The sequence below is a fragment of the Bos indicus x Bos taurus genome, chromosome X, assembly GCF_003369695.1.
Source record: "Bos indicus x Bos taurus breed Angus x Brahman F1 hybrid chromosome X, Bos_hybrid_MaternalHap_v2.0, whole genome shotgun sequence".
Lineage (NCBI taxonomy): Eukaryota > Metazoa > Chordata > Mammalia > Artiodactyla > Bovidae > Bos > Bos indicus x Bos taurus.
Window position 1 is genome coordinate 11,342,990 of NC_040105.1, and position 15,853 is coordinate 11,358,842.

The following is a 15,853-nucleotide window of genomic DNA, read 5'->3' on the forward strand; positions in this document are numbered from 1 at the left end:
TCACAAAAGGCCCCAGGGCGTTTGGAGAGCTGTGATGCAGATGAAAGGTCAAGGTTCCTTCTGGAGGAGAGCTGGGGGACCCAGGTGTGTAGGTGAGGGGGCCTGGCTGCCCTGTGTTGGGGAGGGGAGGTTGGAGCTTGCCAGGGAGGCTGGGGGTGCCTCTGCTCTGGAGAGAACTTCCCCAGCGTGACTCTTGGCATAGCACGTGTTGTGAAGGTGAGCTCCGGGTGTTTGCACATCCTGGGTTCTTCCATTACCTTCTGTTAATTTTTTACCATGCCGGGTGCAGAGTAGGGCATGCTGGTGCTTATCACGAACATAGAGAGGATGACGAGTGGTGAGCGCATGTAGGTGAGGTCGCAGCTAGATCAGCGTGGGCTGGGGAGAGCCAGCCCTGTGTCTGGGAAGAAATACAGAATGGAGCAAGACAGGCCATGGAGGTTCACCAAACTGGCTGCCCTCAACCTGCTCGTTGCAGTGCAGGGACTCAGAACACAGGCCCCACTTGTGTCCACGGCCTGATGCCTTCCCAGTGTCTGCTATTGTTAGAGGGGGATGGAGAAACAGTATGGAACAGCTTGCTACATTCATCCCGTGGCCACATTCATTATCCAGGAGTGAAGGAGAGCAGAGCACGGCATCCAGTGAACTGACTGCTGGGTCTGTGTGGGCTGAACCATTTTCATCCCAGGTTCTTGTGAACTGGGTTAGGTTTTGGGGGAACAGAGGCTAAGGTCGTCTCCAGAAGGTTCATTCTTGTGAGAGGGGCTGTATTTGTCAGTGTTGGAGAAGTGTGAAAAAGCGCCTTACAGATTTCTCTTCCTGGCACTTGCTCTGTAGAAGCGTATCACAGATAATGGAGGGTTTGACTGCTTTAACAGGTTTGCAAATATCAGAACTCCCTGGAGTGCGGCATGCGGCTAGGTGACCACTCTCGTGGGCGCAGTCTTGCGCTGGGGTATGTAATCAGAGCAGTGATTAGGTGGACGCACCTGAACATACGTCTGTGGTTTCGTTGGAAGTCAGAACAGAAGAGCTGCTGGAAGGCCACGTGTTGGTAAATACAAAGCATTTCTAGAATGAGTTCCAGTACTCTTCAGTAACATTTCAGAATGTTTGGGAACAAACAGCTGCTACCCTCTTACCCTGTTCCGCATTAATATTTGTGCAGCACCTGATTTTTATCATACTAGCCCCAGGGAAGCCCGCCTCCCAAAGATACGATGTCATAGAAAGGAATGTGGTGTGATCTACCGTGAACTCATGAACTCCCTTTTGAGCGCTGGTTGTGAAGCATCCTGCAGACTGCCAGCACCTCTGTGACGCCCTCTGAAATGTCATATAACCTGCCCTGCCCAGTTCCCTGCGCGCACTGTCGCTTGCTGTCCCCTCCCTCATCATCTGGAGAGTTCCAGTCCCAACTCCTGCTGCGAACAGTTTATTAGGAAGTAGGTCTGCTGGTAGGGAGGGGGCCCCTGGTTGCCGAGGGGGTGTCATGGGGTTTCCCCTTGTGCTTTCTACCCAGCCAGCCTGTATGCGTCTTTGCTGAGATGCGCCCCATGCCCTCGGGGCCGATTTCTCCTTGACAGCTGTTTCTCCCCAGGTAGGTTTCCTGGCTCTTCAGTTTGTCACTTTACTTTCCGTCTTCCTGGTTTTGTTGCTGTCTCTCACTACAGTTGTTCTCTTGTTGTCCTTTTTGGCTTTGTATATTTTTTTGACTTTTCTTTTCTTTTGATGGGAGTGAAGGTCACACGTGTTTGACCTGCCCTGTTCAATTATACCAGGGGGAAGTTATTCAATCTTTATGAACTTGGTTTATTGATCCATAAAGCATGGGTGGTAGCATCTGCGTTGCGGGTGACTTCAAGGTGCTCTGCGCCAGGTACCTAGTAGACACTCAGAGAACAGTGGCGGCTGATGTTATTGTAGTCATAGCATTTGTTATTTGAGCAAACAAGATGGTGGCAGTAAGCAGGGAGTGAACTGGACACGTTTCTTGTGTGGGTGAAATGGGTAAGACAGAAGAAAGAGATTTTGAAAATGGGGAAAATAATTAGCTTGGTTTTTATATCTGTTGAATTTGAACTGCCATCTGAATTCATCAGATGACTGTATTATAAAAGGGGTTGGAATTCTTATCTGGTGCCCAAGGGGCAGAAGGGTGGAGGTGGACTTTAGGAATCACTAGGTTTTTATATCCCAGGAAGATATGGTTTGGGAAGAGGTAAAGGCATCATTGACACAACGGACATGAGTGAGCAAACTCTGGGAGAGAGGGAAGGACAGGGAAGCCTGGCAGGCTGCAGTCCTTGGGTCACAGAGCCTGACATGACTTAGTGACTGAACAACAGCAAGGGCATCAACCTGGTGATATATATGCTCTAAGAGCCTCTTAGAAAAGGGAGCCATTTGGGTTGCAGAAAGCTAATGGGGTGAGGGGCAGAGAAGGCAGGGTAGCTTTATGGACAGTGAAGTAGGAAGCATTTTCAAGGTCATTGCCAGGCCATTAGACCTAACAGACAGTACTGGTGACTGAGTCCTGGCTAAGACTTGAAGGTCCCACTGATGCCTCTAGTTAGAGGTGTGGTACTTGCAAGACCCTTTCCCATTATCTTACTTGTTTTAAAACAAATGCCCTCAGAAGGGTACTCCTTTGAGCTTTGATGCCAGGTAATACATTCAGACAAATTGATCCATCTTAGAATTCACTGTCCACTGGGTGGGCCTCTCGTGAAGACACTGGTCAACCAGGAGGTGTGTTTGTAGAAGCGTACACGGGGAAGTCCTCAGGGGACACTTTTTTCTTCAATCGCTTTAGGGCTGCGTGTGCCTTAGGGGTTTTAGATGAGGACTGAGGAGAAGCCCTTGGATTGGCCTTTGGGAAGTCTCCCGTGACTTCTGCTGATGCTCGGGGGGATAGAGAGGTTGAGAACCTCCATTCAGTGAGCAGGTGCAGAGTTGATCAGGCACAGAGCCAAGTGTGTCATGATGACGGAGTAAGTCTGGGCTCGGGAAGGTTTTTGTAAGCCAAGTCAGCTTCAGTACCTTGGTGGGGTACTGAAGACTACAGCATCAGCGATGGAGACGTGTGGTGAACTTTCTAGAAGGCTCCCTGCAGCACTCTGATGTTTCTTCTCATTTTGACCTGGTGACGGTTTCCCAGCAGAATGGGAATCTCTAATCTAGTTCAGTCCTATATGCTGGATATACAGCTGTTCTCTTGAAATAGATCTTCTTGGGAAATTCCACCCCTCTTACTTAATTTCTCTAACAGCCAAAAAGTTCTACCTTGCTGTGGCCTCATGCCTTGTGGGGAGTGTTGCTATACTGACTCTTCCCTGAGCTTACATGGAAGTTTCTCCAGCCCTCACCCCTTTCTGCTTCAAATTAAAGATATCAAGCAGGTTTCTTACCTAACTTGAAGAGACGAGTCAGAAGCAGGGTTCCCTTAAGTTACAGCAGATCATCGCAGATCATGTTCAGTTTGTGTTTCGTTGCTCTTAATATATTTTTCTAACATGCACATTCACATTCCTTTCTTTCACAATGCAGTCTTCTTCCTGAAATACCCTGCTCTACTTCATAGTGTAGTATTCCTATTTTATGACTTTTATTCATTTGTTTGCATTTTAATTTTGTCCCCCAAAGTGCAGCCTTAAAACTATCCCCACTCTTTTCTGTCAAGCATTTCAAGTGCATTTTTCAGGTGTCTTCGTTACAGGTAAATTTATGCTTGTTCCTTTTGAGGACTTCATTAAATAAAACGAAGAACAAAATGTTTTCCTCACAGGATTAGCAGTTTTCTGTGAATAAGTCTCTTGATTGAACTGTCACAGTTCATGGTCCAAGTGTAATATTAATGAAGTCTTATGGGTAAGGGAGAGAACCTCGAAACAGTAATGGCAAGTAAAGGTGAAAGTCTTGAGGGTCTTATGAACTACACAAATTAATCACACGAAATATACAAATGTTGCAGACGCTTATTGATCACTTTTTTAAAAAAATATATTTAATTGATCATTTCTTGAGGTGCATACTCCATTAAGAACCTGATGAAACCTTTTTGACTCTTTCCAGTGGAAGGCTCAAGCACAGTTCCATCCATTCACTCACCCTTGTCTCACCTATGATTCTAGAAGGTGCATTTTCCCCCTGCAGCTCTTTAATGGACTCTCAGTTAAGCACACTCCATGCCTGTACTTTCCAATGCAGTACTCATGTAGCAACTTAAATGTAACCGAATTGAAATGAGATTAACACTTCACTTCCTCAGTTGGACCAGCCACATTTCAAGCGCTCAGTAGCTGTATGTGGTTTGTGACTACTATATTGGACATAAGAACATTTCCTTCATCACAGAAAGTTGTGTTGGAGCACACTGCTCTCTATTTTCAGGATAATTTAAGAAAATTGAGTTCCTTAACCAAATGTATTTTTTTCTCCTCTCTCCTCCCTACCTACTCACTCCACCACTGTTAATGATTAGTTAGTATATCTAACTACAAAGGTGCCTTGTTTTAAGCAAAACTGAGAGTTTATATTTCTACTAGATGCCTGATCTTCATAAAAGAGCACTCATGGAACGACTTCTTTAAGTAGGATGAGCTGCTCTGACTTCGTGATATAGCGTGGTTTGATTTGTACAGTTTTTTCCTTCTCTAGCAGTCTCTGAGGCAAGGCTCAGTGGTCACCTAGATAACGTGTTTTCATGTGGCAAGTTGTGCCTTCCAGGTTGGTCTGTGCCTGTGCTATTTGCTTAATTCATTTTGTTATGCTCCACTTCTTGCTGTAGAGATAGTGCCCATTATTATACTTAATGACTTCCTTGACATGCCTTGTTCAGCAAGACACCCAGGAAGACCGGAAATAAAAGAGTGGAGCTAAGAGGCTGTTAAGTGAGACACACCTGTATTGAGAGATAAGGAAATAAATACAGCCTAGGTGAAAATAGAAACGATGGAGGGATTAACCATGCCTTTGTGGCCTTGGTTAGTTTCTTTGAGCCTCAGTTTCTCAAGCTGTGATATGAAATAAAGTGGCGTGCCTCTAACGGGGACATTTAAGAGTGAGTGCAAAAGAAACATGTGATTTTGAAAAGAAGAAAAAAAAAAGATCTGTTCCTAAATTTAAGTCAGGAGTGATAAATTCAGTTTAAATTTTTGGAAATGAGAGTTAGTCAAGGGGTTTCAGATTTGAAAACCTGAGAATTTGAGGAAGCCGTTTATAAACCTAGCATCCTTTCGGCAGCTTGTTAACAGGAATGTGGGTCTTCAGCATTTCCTGCTGCATTCCAGAGTACTTATTTTAAAGTGGTTTTCTCATTTGAGTTTCAAGTAAGAATCAAATTTTTTTTGTCTTCTCCCACATATTTTAATAGACCTCAAAAACAGAATGGGGGAAGAACTGATTGAATAGAGAAAAAACTGCAAGTACGGAAAGTACAAATAGAAAAATAAGAATAGAATAGCAAGAATGAAAAAAAAAAAAAAAAGAATAGCAAGAATGAAGGAGGAAGTAGTTTACTCATGGTTCTCAATTTAGCATTCATTTGATACCTCAGTGTGTGGAAAGCTGTGTACTAGATGTTGCAGACCCAAAAAAGGGCCCGTGAACGGGTGGCATTAGGTGTTGTGTGTCCCTCCAGGGAGCTGACAGTGTAATTAGGAAACTATAAGTGAATGAGAGCTGTAATAGAAGTGGAATGATGATGAAAATGAAGAGAAAGATTAGGTTGTGAGGGACGTGGCAAAAGTGGGCCTGTAGATAACTAGGATTTTCATAGCTGTCAAGATGTGGGGAGGGAACTCCTAGTGCAAGATAAGGGCCTGAGCAAAGGCTGGACAGTAAATGCCTGATAGGTTTGGGAGTGGTGACCTGTAGGGTTACAATTGGGACAAGCAGGTAGGTATGTGAGGTTGGAGAGCTCTTTGAATGCCGTGCTCAAAATCCTATATAATAAAAGTAATAAACAAAGAATTGGGTTTTGTTATGTGTACGGATAGAAGCAGTTAGGTCCATGACCAATAAAAAGGGTCTACCTTTAATCCACACAAACATTTCTGTTTGAGATATATATTCTCCATGCTTGGATTTGACTCCCCCCTTGGTTTATTGTAATAATCAGCTTTGGAAGTGAGCATGGAGATAGAGACCAGAGAAAAGGCTCCTCTACACTATCCGTAAACAATTGATAGTACAAGATAAAAGTGCACGATTGAAAAGTTGGAAAAGAGTGTTATAAAAAGCAAAGGGCTGGCATTCAATGCTCTCTTTTTATCTTTAGTTTTGAGGTATCTGTTGAAAACATAGTTCATTTTCTTTCCTGCCAGTAACCTACTTAACCAACTTCCCATTCAGATGAGTGTGCACCATAGTTAACCTTCATTGTTGCCAGCACGTGATCTTGTAATCCTGACGGAGTATTTACTGTGTGTGTAACTGCTTATTGAAAAGGATACTGCTGAAGGGACAAGGAGATCATTTGTGGCACATATAAATTAGGGTCTTATTGCTAATTCTCAGGCTGAGTGTGTGTGTGTGTGTGTGTGTGTGTGTGTGTGTGTATCAATAAAAATATGTCTAGATTATTTAGTTATAATTCACATACAATAAAGCTTACCTTTTTAATGTGTACAGTTCAGTTGTTTTTAGTATAGACACTGAATTATGCAATCATCACCACTAATTCTGGAGTATTTTTGTCATATACCTTCTCCCCACACACACACAAAAAGAAACCTGTGCCCATTAGCAGTCACTCACCGTTCCCTGGAACACAAATTTACTTTCTGTCTCTGTGGATTTGCCTATTTTGAACATTTCATGTAAATGGTATAATGTATGGCCTTTTGTGTGTGGCTTCCTTAAATTATCATGTTTTTGAGGTTCATCCATGTAGTTGCATGTATCAGAACTTCATTCTTTCCTGTGACTGATTAATCTTCCATTGTATGGAGAGGCCACATTTTTATTATTCATCAGTTGATGCACATTGTGCTGTTTCCATGGTTTGGCTATTATGATTAATACTATGCTCTTCATGTACATGGCTTCCCTTGTAGATCAGTCGGTAAAGAATCTGCCTGCAGTGCAGGAGGCCCGGGTTCAATCCCTGGGTTGGGAAGATCCCCTGGAGAAGGAAATGGCAACCCACTCCAGTATCCTTGCCTGGAAAATCTCACGGACAGAGGAGCCTGGTGGACTGCAGTCCATGGGGTCGCAAAGAGTCGGGCACGACTGAGCGACTAACACTAACACTATTCATGTACAAGTTTTTGTGTGGATGTGTTTTTATTTCTCTTGAGTACATACGTAGGAGAGTACTGCAGTCCATGGGGTCGCAAAGAGTCTGACACAACAGCTGAACTGAACTGAACTGAACTGATGGTAATTCTGTGTTTACCGTTTTGGGGAACCGCAGATTGTTTTCATTATCATTGCACCATTCTGCCTTCCCACCAGCAGTGTATGACAGGTCTAGTTTTCTCACATCCTCAGCAACACTTGTTATTGTCTGCCTTTTGGGTGTGAAGAGGTATCTCATTATAGTTTTCATTTGCATTTCATTCCTGGCTAATGATATTGACCATTTTTGTCCATTTTTAAATTGCTTTTTAAATTATTATTTTAAGAGTTCCTGGATACTGGTCCTTTATCAGATAAATGATTTTCAAGTATTTTCTCCCATCCTGTGGATTGTCTTCACTTTCTTGGTAGTGCCCTTTGAAACACAAAAGTTTTAGATTCTGATGAAGTTCATTTGACCTATTTTTTCTTCTGTTGCTTGTGTTTTGGGTTTCATGTTGAATTATTTTTAATATAATCTGAGTTATAGAAAAATTTAGGAAGCAGTTGTCCTTAAGGTCTGGTGGGTAGCAGTATTTGAAGAAAATTTAAAAGAAAATTATTTCTGTTTCAATTACAGCATTCAGTCAAGCTAGGCTTTAAGTGAAAATGAAGTTTTAAAAAATGCTTCTGAGTTTGCCAACCCCTGCCCAAATTGCAGATTCAAGAGCAAAATAAATGATTGTTCTTGCTTTAAAAGAATACTTTTGATATTTGAAAAAGGAGTATGAGTGTGAAATCAAGTCAGGACTTTAAAGACTTGGTGTTGATTGTTTGAGATTTTCTTGCAGACTTTCATGTTAACCTATGAATTTTTTACATGGTGTCATCACGGTGTACACATTCTTTGGATTTATTACTTAATACATTTCTACAGACCTGTGTCTCCAGTCTAATCAAGGGCTGCAGAGCATCCCCAATTATGCATTTAGGTCATTTCCATTTGCTCCACTGGGAACATTTTTGCAATGTTTTTTTTCTCCTTGCTGTTTTTTGAGGGCGAGTAGTTTTAGAATGGTATGGGGATGTATTTTTGGTGTAGAGTTTAGAAAATGGATGGCTCAGGGAAAAATCTGGGCATTTTTATCATAGTATAAGACATTTCCCTTAACTGAATCTTTTTTGAGATCTTGCCTCTTTACAAACGTGAAGTTGCCCTGGGAGGCACTCTGATCTCAGTATTGCCTCTGCATGCAGAGGTGCCTGCGGGGGTGCCAGGAGCGCGGGGGCAGGGTTTCCAGGGAGCTGAGATCTAGCCGCCTGGCCATGGGTGAGCGGGAGGAGGGGTTTGGGGTGAGTAGCTTACTGCAGTCTCTAGTAGGAGGCCAGCCACCCCAGAGCACGCTGACACCGTCAGTGGTTGGAGAGGGATGGTAAGTGAGCCACCACCACTCTGCCCCTGGCCTCCCTTCTGCCCTCCCCATATAGCCTGCTCTTGTGATCGCAGACAGATGCTTTTCTGGACTCCGCATCTGCTCAGGGATGCGGGTAGGCTCACTCTGAGGGCATTGGCAGAAGTCTTTTGGTGGCCTGCCCGTAAAGTCCCGTGGCCGCACAGCTCGTTCCTCGCTCCACCTCGCCACGGCGCCCCCCACTGCTGGCTCCAGGTGGTCTGCCCTGGGCTCTCCCTGGCCACGTGGGTGCCTTTGCACCCCGGTCCTGGTTCCAGTCATACCCCGCCTGCCCCAGTTCCTTCCTCCTCCAGCCGGAGCTGTGCAGTGGTCAGAGCCACTTGTCAGGGTCAGAGGCCCCTGGGGTGGACACTTGCACCCCTTTCCTAGCTGTGTGACCGCCAGCAAGGAATGTCACCTCTCTGAGTCAGAGTCCTCATCCCTAGGGTAGCTGGTGGCGAGTGGATGCAGAAATGCAAAGTCAGTGGCCTGAAGGGCTCAGTAATTGTGAGGGTGGTGGTGGTTTTGTCCTTAACTCCTAAGTGTCAAGATTTTGAAGGGTATCGTGTTTTTCATTGATTGAATTTATAATTGAATTCATTTAAGTCCCACAGAAATGCCCTTTGCTTTTAAAAAAGGGAGGGAGAGGAGTTTGAAACTGTTGGTTTAGTTGGAAAGAGGCTAGTGCTTTAGCACAGCCTGGTTGGCCCAGGAAACCTCCACACTGAATTTGGTGTGTGGGACTAGGCTCCTTTGGCTTTCTAATATCGGCCTGCATTGCCCTCTCATTTGTTCTGCCTGTGACTCTTCTAGAAATTTGGCTGAAGAAATGGCCATGAAAGAATCCTGTCTGGTTTCCATGAAACTATCAGTAAAGGCTTCTTCATGTGTTTGTTCCACAGAAGCTGTCTGCGCTCAGGCCATGAGCCTGGCACAGTGGTGAGCTGCTTTCCCTGGTGTCCGTGTCTCAGTGAATCTTTCCTCAGCCCTCTGGTAGGTCCTGCTGTTGCCAGAGTCCCCAAGCTGCAGGGTGTCCAAGAGCTTGGCCGTGGGTACGGGCTCTTGGGCTTTGGCACAGGGAGCCAGTTCTCCTTTCTGCCAGTGGCTTTTGTTAACTCACAAAGTTTCCCCTCTGCTCTGGCTGCCCAGAAAGAAGCTTCAGGATATTCTGCGCTGCCTTAGCCCAGATTTTCCTGTGTCACGTTAGGTGCCTGTCCCTTGAGTGGCCCTTCTTTTATCCTTGTTGGTATTGTTCAGTTGCTCAGCTGACTTTGCGACCCCATGGGCTGCAGCATGCCAGGTTTCTCTGTCCTTCGCTATCTCCCGGAGATTGCTCAAACTCCTGTCCATTGAGTTGGTGATGCCTTGATTGTATTCTCTGGAATGTGATTATTCTAAATCACTCAAAATTTGGGCAGAATTTGAACAACAAATGAAATATTTTACATTTCATCTTAACCAGATTTTATATTTGTCTGAATGGGATACTTAGAAAAGTAGGGTGGATGGGGACATGTACTTCTTAAAAAAAACAAAGTGTATTTGATTCTAGGGCTACTTTTAGGCTGAGAAAGTTCATAGACAGCTTGCAGGTGCAGTTTTCCTTTTTTTTTTTTAATTTATTTTTTAATTGAAGGGTAATTGGTTTTCAGAATTTTGTTGTTTTCTGTCAAACCTTAACATGAATCAGTTATAAACTAAGAATCTAGCTACTAATAAAAGTCGGACATTTCTTTTACTTTTTAATTATTGTGTTTACTCTTAAAATTATGAAAACAGACTGAATGTATATTGCTAAGGTGAGCTTTCACATTTTTTTCTTTGCAGATAATGATGATGCTTGAACTGAACAATTAAGGTAAGATTTATGGCCTGTGTGTTATGCTTTTCTTATTTAGATTTCTTTATAGTGTTTAGCTGATTGCGAAAGTCGTATTTTAGCTTGGGTGAAAATTATTGCCTTTGGGCAATCCTAAACTGAAGTATAAAAGGCTTCATATTACATTTTAAGGTAAGTCTTGAAAAGAACATAGCAGGATACCTTTATTCATTCAGCTTATACTAAAGAGGTTTCAAAGGATTTTTCTGTTTTTAGAGAAGAAAAGGGGAAAAATTTTAATGTTCATAAGCTAATTATGTTATGTTAATGATAGACTGCATCAAGCTAACTTTTGTTAGATGTAAGTGGGAAATAAGATAGTTTGTATAATCATCTTTATCATATGTGTGTCTGTATTCAGTGCTGCAGCTAGACTGAGCGAGTTGTGCATGTCTATATTAGTTGTCTGAGCAAATGCCAACATACTCCCAAATAGGATTGCTGCTGCTGCTGCTGCCAAGTCGCTTCAGTCATGTCCAACTCTGTGCAGCCCCAGAGACGGCAGCCCACCACACTTCCCCTCTGGGAGGCCCCAAATTACATATGGGAAATGTAAAAAAATGTACCTGTTTCCTGGTGTGTGAGTCTAGCGTATCCCAAATCCCACATTATTATGCAAGAAGAAAAGAACTATCAAAGTATCCTGATAAAAGTTATGATTACAAATCTCAAGGAATTTCTAAGACTTAATTCGGTAGATATGTAACCTCTCGTCTGGGTGGAGGCTGTTAGATTGCACAGTCTGGTTTATAATGTGATGTAAAGATACTAACAAGTTGATGCTGTGCAGTGGAAGTTTGTGTCTAGCAAACTAGACACTTAACTAGAGACTTAACTAGAGTCCTGGGGTAAATGGTAGACTAGAATTGAGCACGTCTTTTACACCCTTACAACACAACATGAAACGTCCCTGTTTATGTATCTTGAAAACCCTGGGAAAGGAACAGTCCTCAAATGAGGGGCTGCTGGGGGAAGTTTACAGTGTTAGGGATGACAGAGTGTTCTGAGGGCCAGGTTACTTAGATGTAGTGGGTGGGGTCGCCAGCAGGGAGAGCAGCGTGGGCCAGGGTAAAGGTGAGTATGTGGGCTGAGCCCGTGGATCTGAATTTCACTTCCACTTGACAGTGCATTTCTGGATGGCTGATGCTGAGAATGGGGAACAGGACCAGGTGTCTTGCCTTAGAAGTTGGACTTAGACCTGAGTCTGGAAGACCACTGAAGAATGTTAAGGAGGGGGCATTAGCAGATGCTTCCCCAGTAGCTCAGTGGTAAAGAATCTGTCTGGAATCCGCCTGAAATGCAGGAGTGGCAGGAGACGCGGGTTTGATCTCTGGGCTGGGAAGATCCCATGGAGGAGGAAATGGCAACCCACTTCTGTATGCTTGCCTGGAGAATCCCATGGACAGAGGAGCCTGGCGGGATATGGTCCTTGGGGTTGCAAACAGTCGAACAGGACTGAGTGACTAGTACTTTCACTTTCCCTATGTAAGAATAGTTGGTGTGCATTTTTGGTTTTGCTACTCTTTTTTTCTGGGTTGAAGTCATGTAAGCAAGATTCCAAAGAATTAAACAAAGGAACCGATTTAGTGCACTGTTACTGTGTCAGGAAATGAAGGGGTTTGAGATAGTTTCAGTTTCCTTTCTGACAGTAATTTAGCCTGGGTGGTGGGCAGAGCCATGTGCTGAGGTTGAAAAGTCTCCAGGTAGTATGCTCCCTGATTGCCTCACCAATTTAAATTGTTTAGATTATAGTAGTAATTACTGTAGCAAGTAATTTCAGAGAGCCAATAAGAGGGGCAAGTTGCTACATGTTTGTAAGAATAGTGTGGTAGCATGTAGTAGGAAGATGAATTCTTGCTGGTTATGGGGAGTGTTCAATTACGTTATACTGGGTCATGCTTGTGTATACCAGGAGATTGCCAGATAATGTTTGTTTACTGCAATGATTTATTTTTTCTTTTGGGTGACATGGCTCAGCATGTGGAATCTTACTAGATCCCCAACTAGGGATCGAACCTGGGCCCCTTGCAGTGAAAACATGGAGTCTTAACCACTGGACCTCCAGGGAGGTCCCTACTGCAGTGAATCATCCTAGTCAATATAACAGTTATTGTTCATGCCTTTGCTACCTACCCATTGAGGGATTCACATTATCTACTTGCATGTGAAAGTTAATTGCCATTTTTGCTGTAGGGCTGTGCTATCCAGTACAGCTGTTTGCTCTTTAAATGTGACTATTCCAATTAGTTAAGACTATAGAAAATTTAAAATTCATTTCCTTTCTCCCAAGTTGAACTTGAGCACAAGTTCAGTGCTCAATAGCCACATGTGGCTAGTGGCTGTCATATCAGACAGTCCACATGGAGGATGTCTCCTTTGTTGCAGAGAGTACTGTTAGACGGTACTAAAGATTGTCTGCTTTTACAAATTTTCATATCTTAAAAGCCATTTTATACTGAAATATTTACAGACTACATGCTATAATTTGATTCAGAATAATTTGGGAGAAGGGAAAACGGGACACTATGGAGCACACAGGATTTGCTGTAAGTTGATAATTGGCAAAACTAGGTTTAGGGTCTGTGCGGTATCATTAATTATTCTCATTATTCCAAAATTGTGTATGTTTGACATTTTCCATAATAAAGAGTTAAAATAGAAGCCTTAAATAAGAACAACGCTCCCACCAGGCTGTAAATAGGTGTCTGAATCTTCATATGCCACGCCACCCCACCCTTGCCCTCCTCACTTCCCCAGGCTGGTGTACGGGGCAGTCTAGTCCTTCCCCAGGGCTTCCCCTTAAAGCATGGGCACCATACCACATTTTGGTTTAAGGTTCATTGCATCCCCCCTCGAAATACAAGTAACAGACAGCCCAGGCTCCCATTTGTTCAGAAGTGTTGGAGCTGCCCAAACGAATCTTATGGGTAGAATGTGGTAGGTTACTATATTATGATAAAAATTCCATTGGTGCTGACGTTAATGTTAGCGAACTAAGTATCCCCAGTGAAGAGAACAGAGTCCTTTACTCAAGTGGTTGGCTTTGGTCTGTTCACAGCCAGATCAGTGAACTCTGTCTCCTGTTCCCTGCTTGCCAGCTCCTATGCTGATAGTGTTGGGAGAGAGACAGAGGGGATTGTCCAGAAGCCCCCTGGCCTGAGAGGAAAGCCATCAGTGAACACGGGCACCATGCCACCAGAGGGCGGTTTGTAGTTGCTCTGGAAATGTGCCCACTTCAGTCTCCTGCTGCCTAACAAATGGTGGCAGGGCTTGTTGTGAGCTGAGAGGATGGTTTGGAGGTTAGACTCGGCTTTGAGTGCCAGCCTCAGTCAAGGGTGACCGGAGGAAGGGGAAGAACGAGCCCTCAGCAGTGGTTGTCGGGAGTGATGGTCCGATGGTGCCTGGCGCGAGGTACAGAGCTCAATAGGTGACATCTCTTGCTGTCACGTATTCCCTGCGTTTTCTTTCCCTTAGCACTGATGTTCAGAGAGGCACGTGGAACTAGGTACAGGTCTAACAGAATGTAATGGTACTCTTCTGTTTTACAGGGTTCCACAGTCAGAGATCTTGAGATTAATAATGGCAGGAAAATCATCGCTTTTCAAAGTCATTCTCCTTGGAGATGGTGGTGTTGGGAAGAGTTCTCTAATGAACAGATATGTGACTAATAAGTTTGATGCCCAGCTCTTCCATACAATAGGTGTGGAGTTTTTAAATAAAGATTTGGAGGTGGATGGACACTTTGTCACCATGCAGATCTGGGACACGGCTGGTCAAGAGCGCTTCAGAAGCCTGAGGACACCATTCTACAGAGGTTCTGACTGTTGCCTGCTTACCTTTAGTGTCGATGATTCTCAGAGCTTCCAGAATTTGAGTAACTGGAAGAAAGAATTCATATATTACGCAGATGTGAAAGAGCCCGAAAGCTTTCCTTTTGTGATTCTGGGCAACAAGGTTGACATCAGCGAGCGGCAAGTGTCTGCAGAAGAAGCCCAAGCCTGGTGCCGGGACAACGGCGACTATCCCTACTTTGAAACGAGTGCAAAAGATGCCACGAATGTCGCTGCAGCCTTTGAGGAAGCAGTTCGAAGAGTGCTCGCTACCGAGGATAGGTCGGATCCCTTGATTCAGACAGACACGGTCCGTCTGCACCGGAAGCCCAAGCCCAGCTCGTCTTGCTGTGGAAGTTAGAGAGGTAGCCAGTGCAACCTGACCAGCTCACCCACATGCGCAGATGGGCTCTGGGCGGAGAAGAGGGTACGCGTGTGCAGCAACGCATCACATACTCAACCATTAACCGTGCTGCTGCCTGTCAGTGGGTGGGGGAAGCGACACATCCCCTCATGGGAGAATCCATTTACTCAGTAATGGCGCCTGACACGTACCCATTGTAACGGCTGTCTAATAATGTTTAATTTAAATATGTATGTTACAGAGCTAATAAGTGAAATGACCAAGACTTTATAATTAAAACACTTAAGTATCCTAGAAGTTACTGTCTTTTCCCTGGGAATATGGAGAACTACTTTTTCTATGTGTATATTTTTATGTAATTAGCATTCTGTTCCTGGTTCAGGGAAAGCATGTCCTAAAGCAATAATGTTAGCTATTAAAGATTAAAATTGAATGCATTTGCACTGTGGTTATTTGATTTGATTACTACTTCTTTCTCTTTATGTTCGTTTTTTCACTCTGCGTATCAGAATTGATCTCACGAGTAATCACTTGTCATTTGTGAATGCCACACGTGAGCCACACCCCCTTCAACACAGAAGCCAGCTTTTATCATTTTTGGAGGAAATCCTACTTCTGGCTGGTACTTGGTGTGAGGGTAAACAAAGACCTCTTTATTTGGGCATGTATTTATCCAGTGTCACTGAACTGTGTGGTGATTTGGTCGCAAGGAGATCTTTTGTCAACTCTGCTTCAATGACCAGACTTATTGATAAAGCAAATCATGGTCTTTTGTGAGTGCTGTGTCCTTCACGCTGATCCTGCCCTGCAGAGGCACACTGATGCCTGGGCTGCATGTGAGTGAAGACAGCACCCAGGCCTGTAGAGCAGTGGGTGATCAAGGGACATGCTTTTGTGGGGGTGGGCCTGTGGCAGGGGAGTATGTTTTGGGAACAGCTAGACTGAGATACTTCCCTCCCTGGCCCCATAGCTTGGGAACCACTGACAAAGAATATCATTACAGTAAGCTAAGATTTTGAAAGTCTTTAACTTCCTAACACAGCAG

The 15,853-nt window shown here is 44.0% G+C and overlaps 1 protein-coding gene across 2 annotated transcripts in view; it reads left to right on the forward strand.

Annotated features, from left to right (window-relative positions):
• RAB9A (RAB9A, member RAS oncogene family) overlaps positions 1-15,245 on the forward strand; it is a 19,527-nt gene extending 4,282 nt beyond the window's left edge. Inside the window, exons 2-4 of one of the 2 annotated variants that reach the window (XM_027535025.1) lie at positions 9,638-9,728; positions 10,563-10,593; positions 14,163-15,245. In XM_027535025.1, the coding sequence (XP_027390826.1) occupies positions 14,194-14,805 (612 nt within the window). In that variant the 5' untranslated portion in view covers positions 9,638-9,728; positions 10,563-10,593; positions 14,163-14,193 and the 3' untranslated portion in view covers positions 14,806-15,245. The remainder of the gene's footprint in view (positions 1-9,637; positions 9,729-10,562; positions 10,594-14,162) is intronic. The other variant, XM_027535026.1, reaches the window with a different exon arrangement.
• The last annotated feature ends 608 nt before the right edge of the window (positions 15,246-15,853 follow it).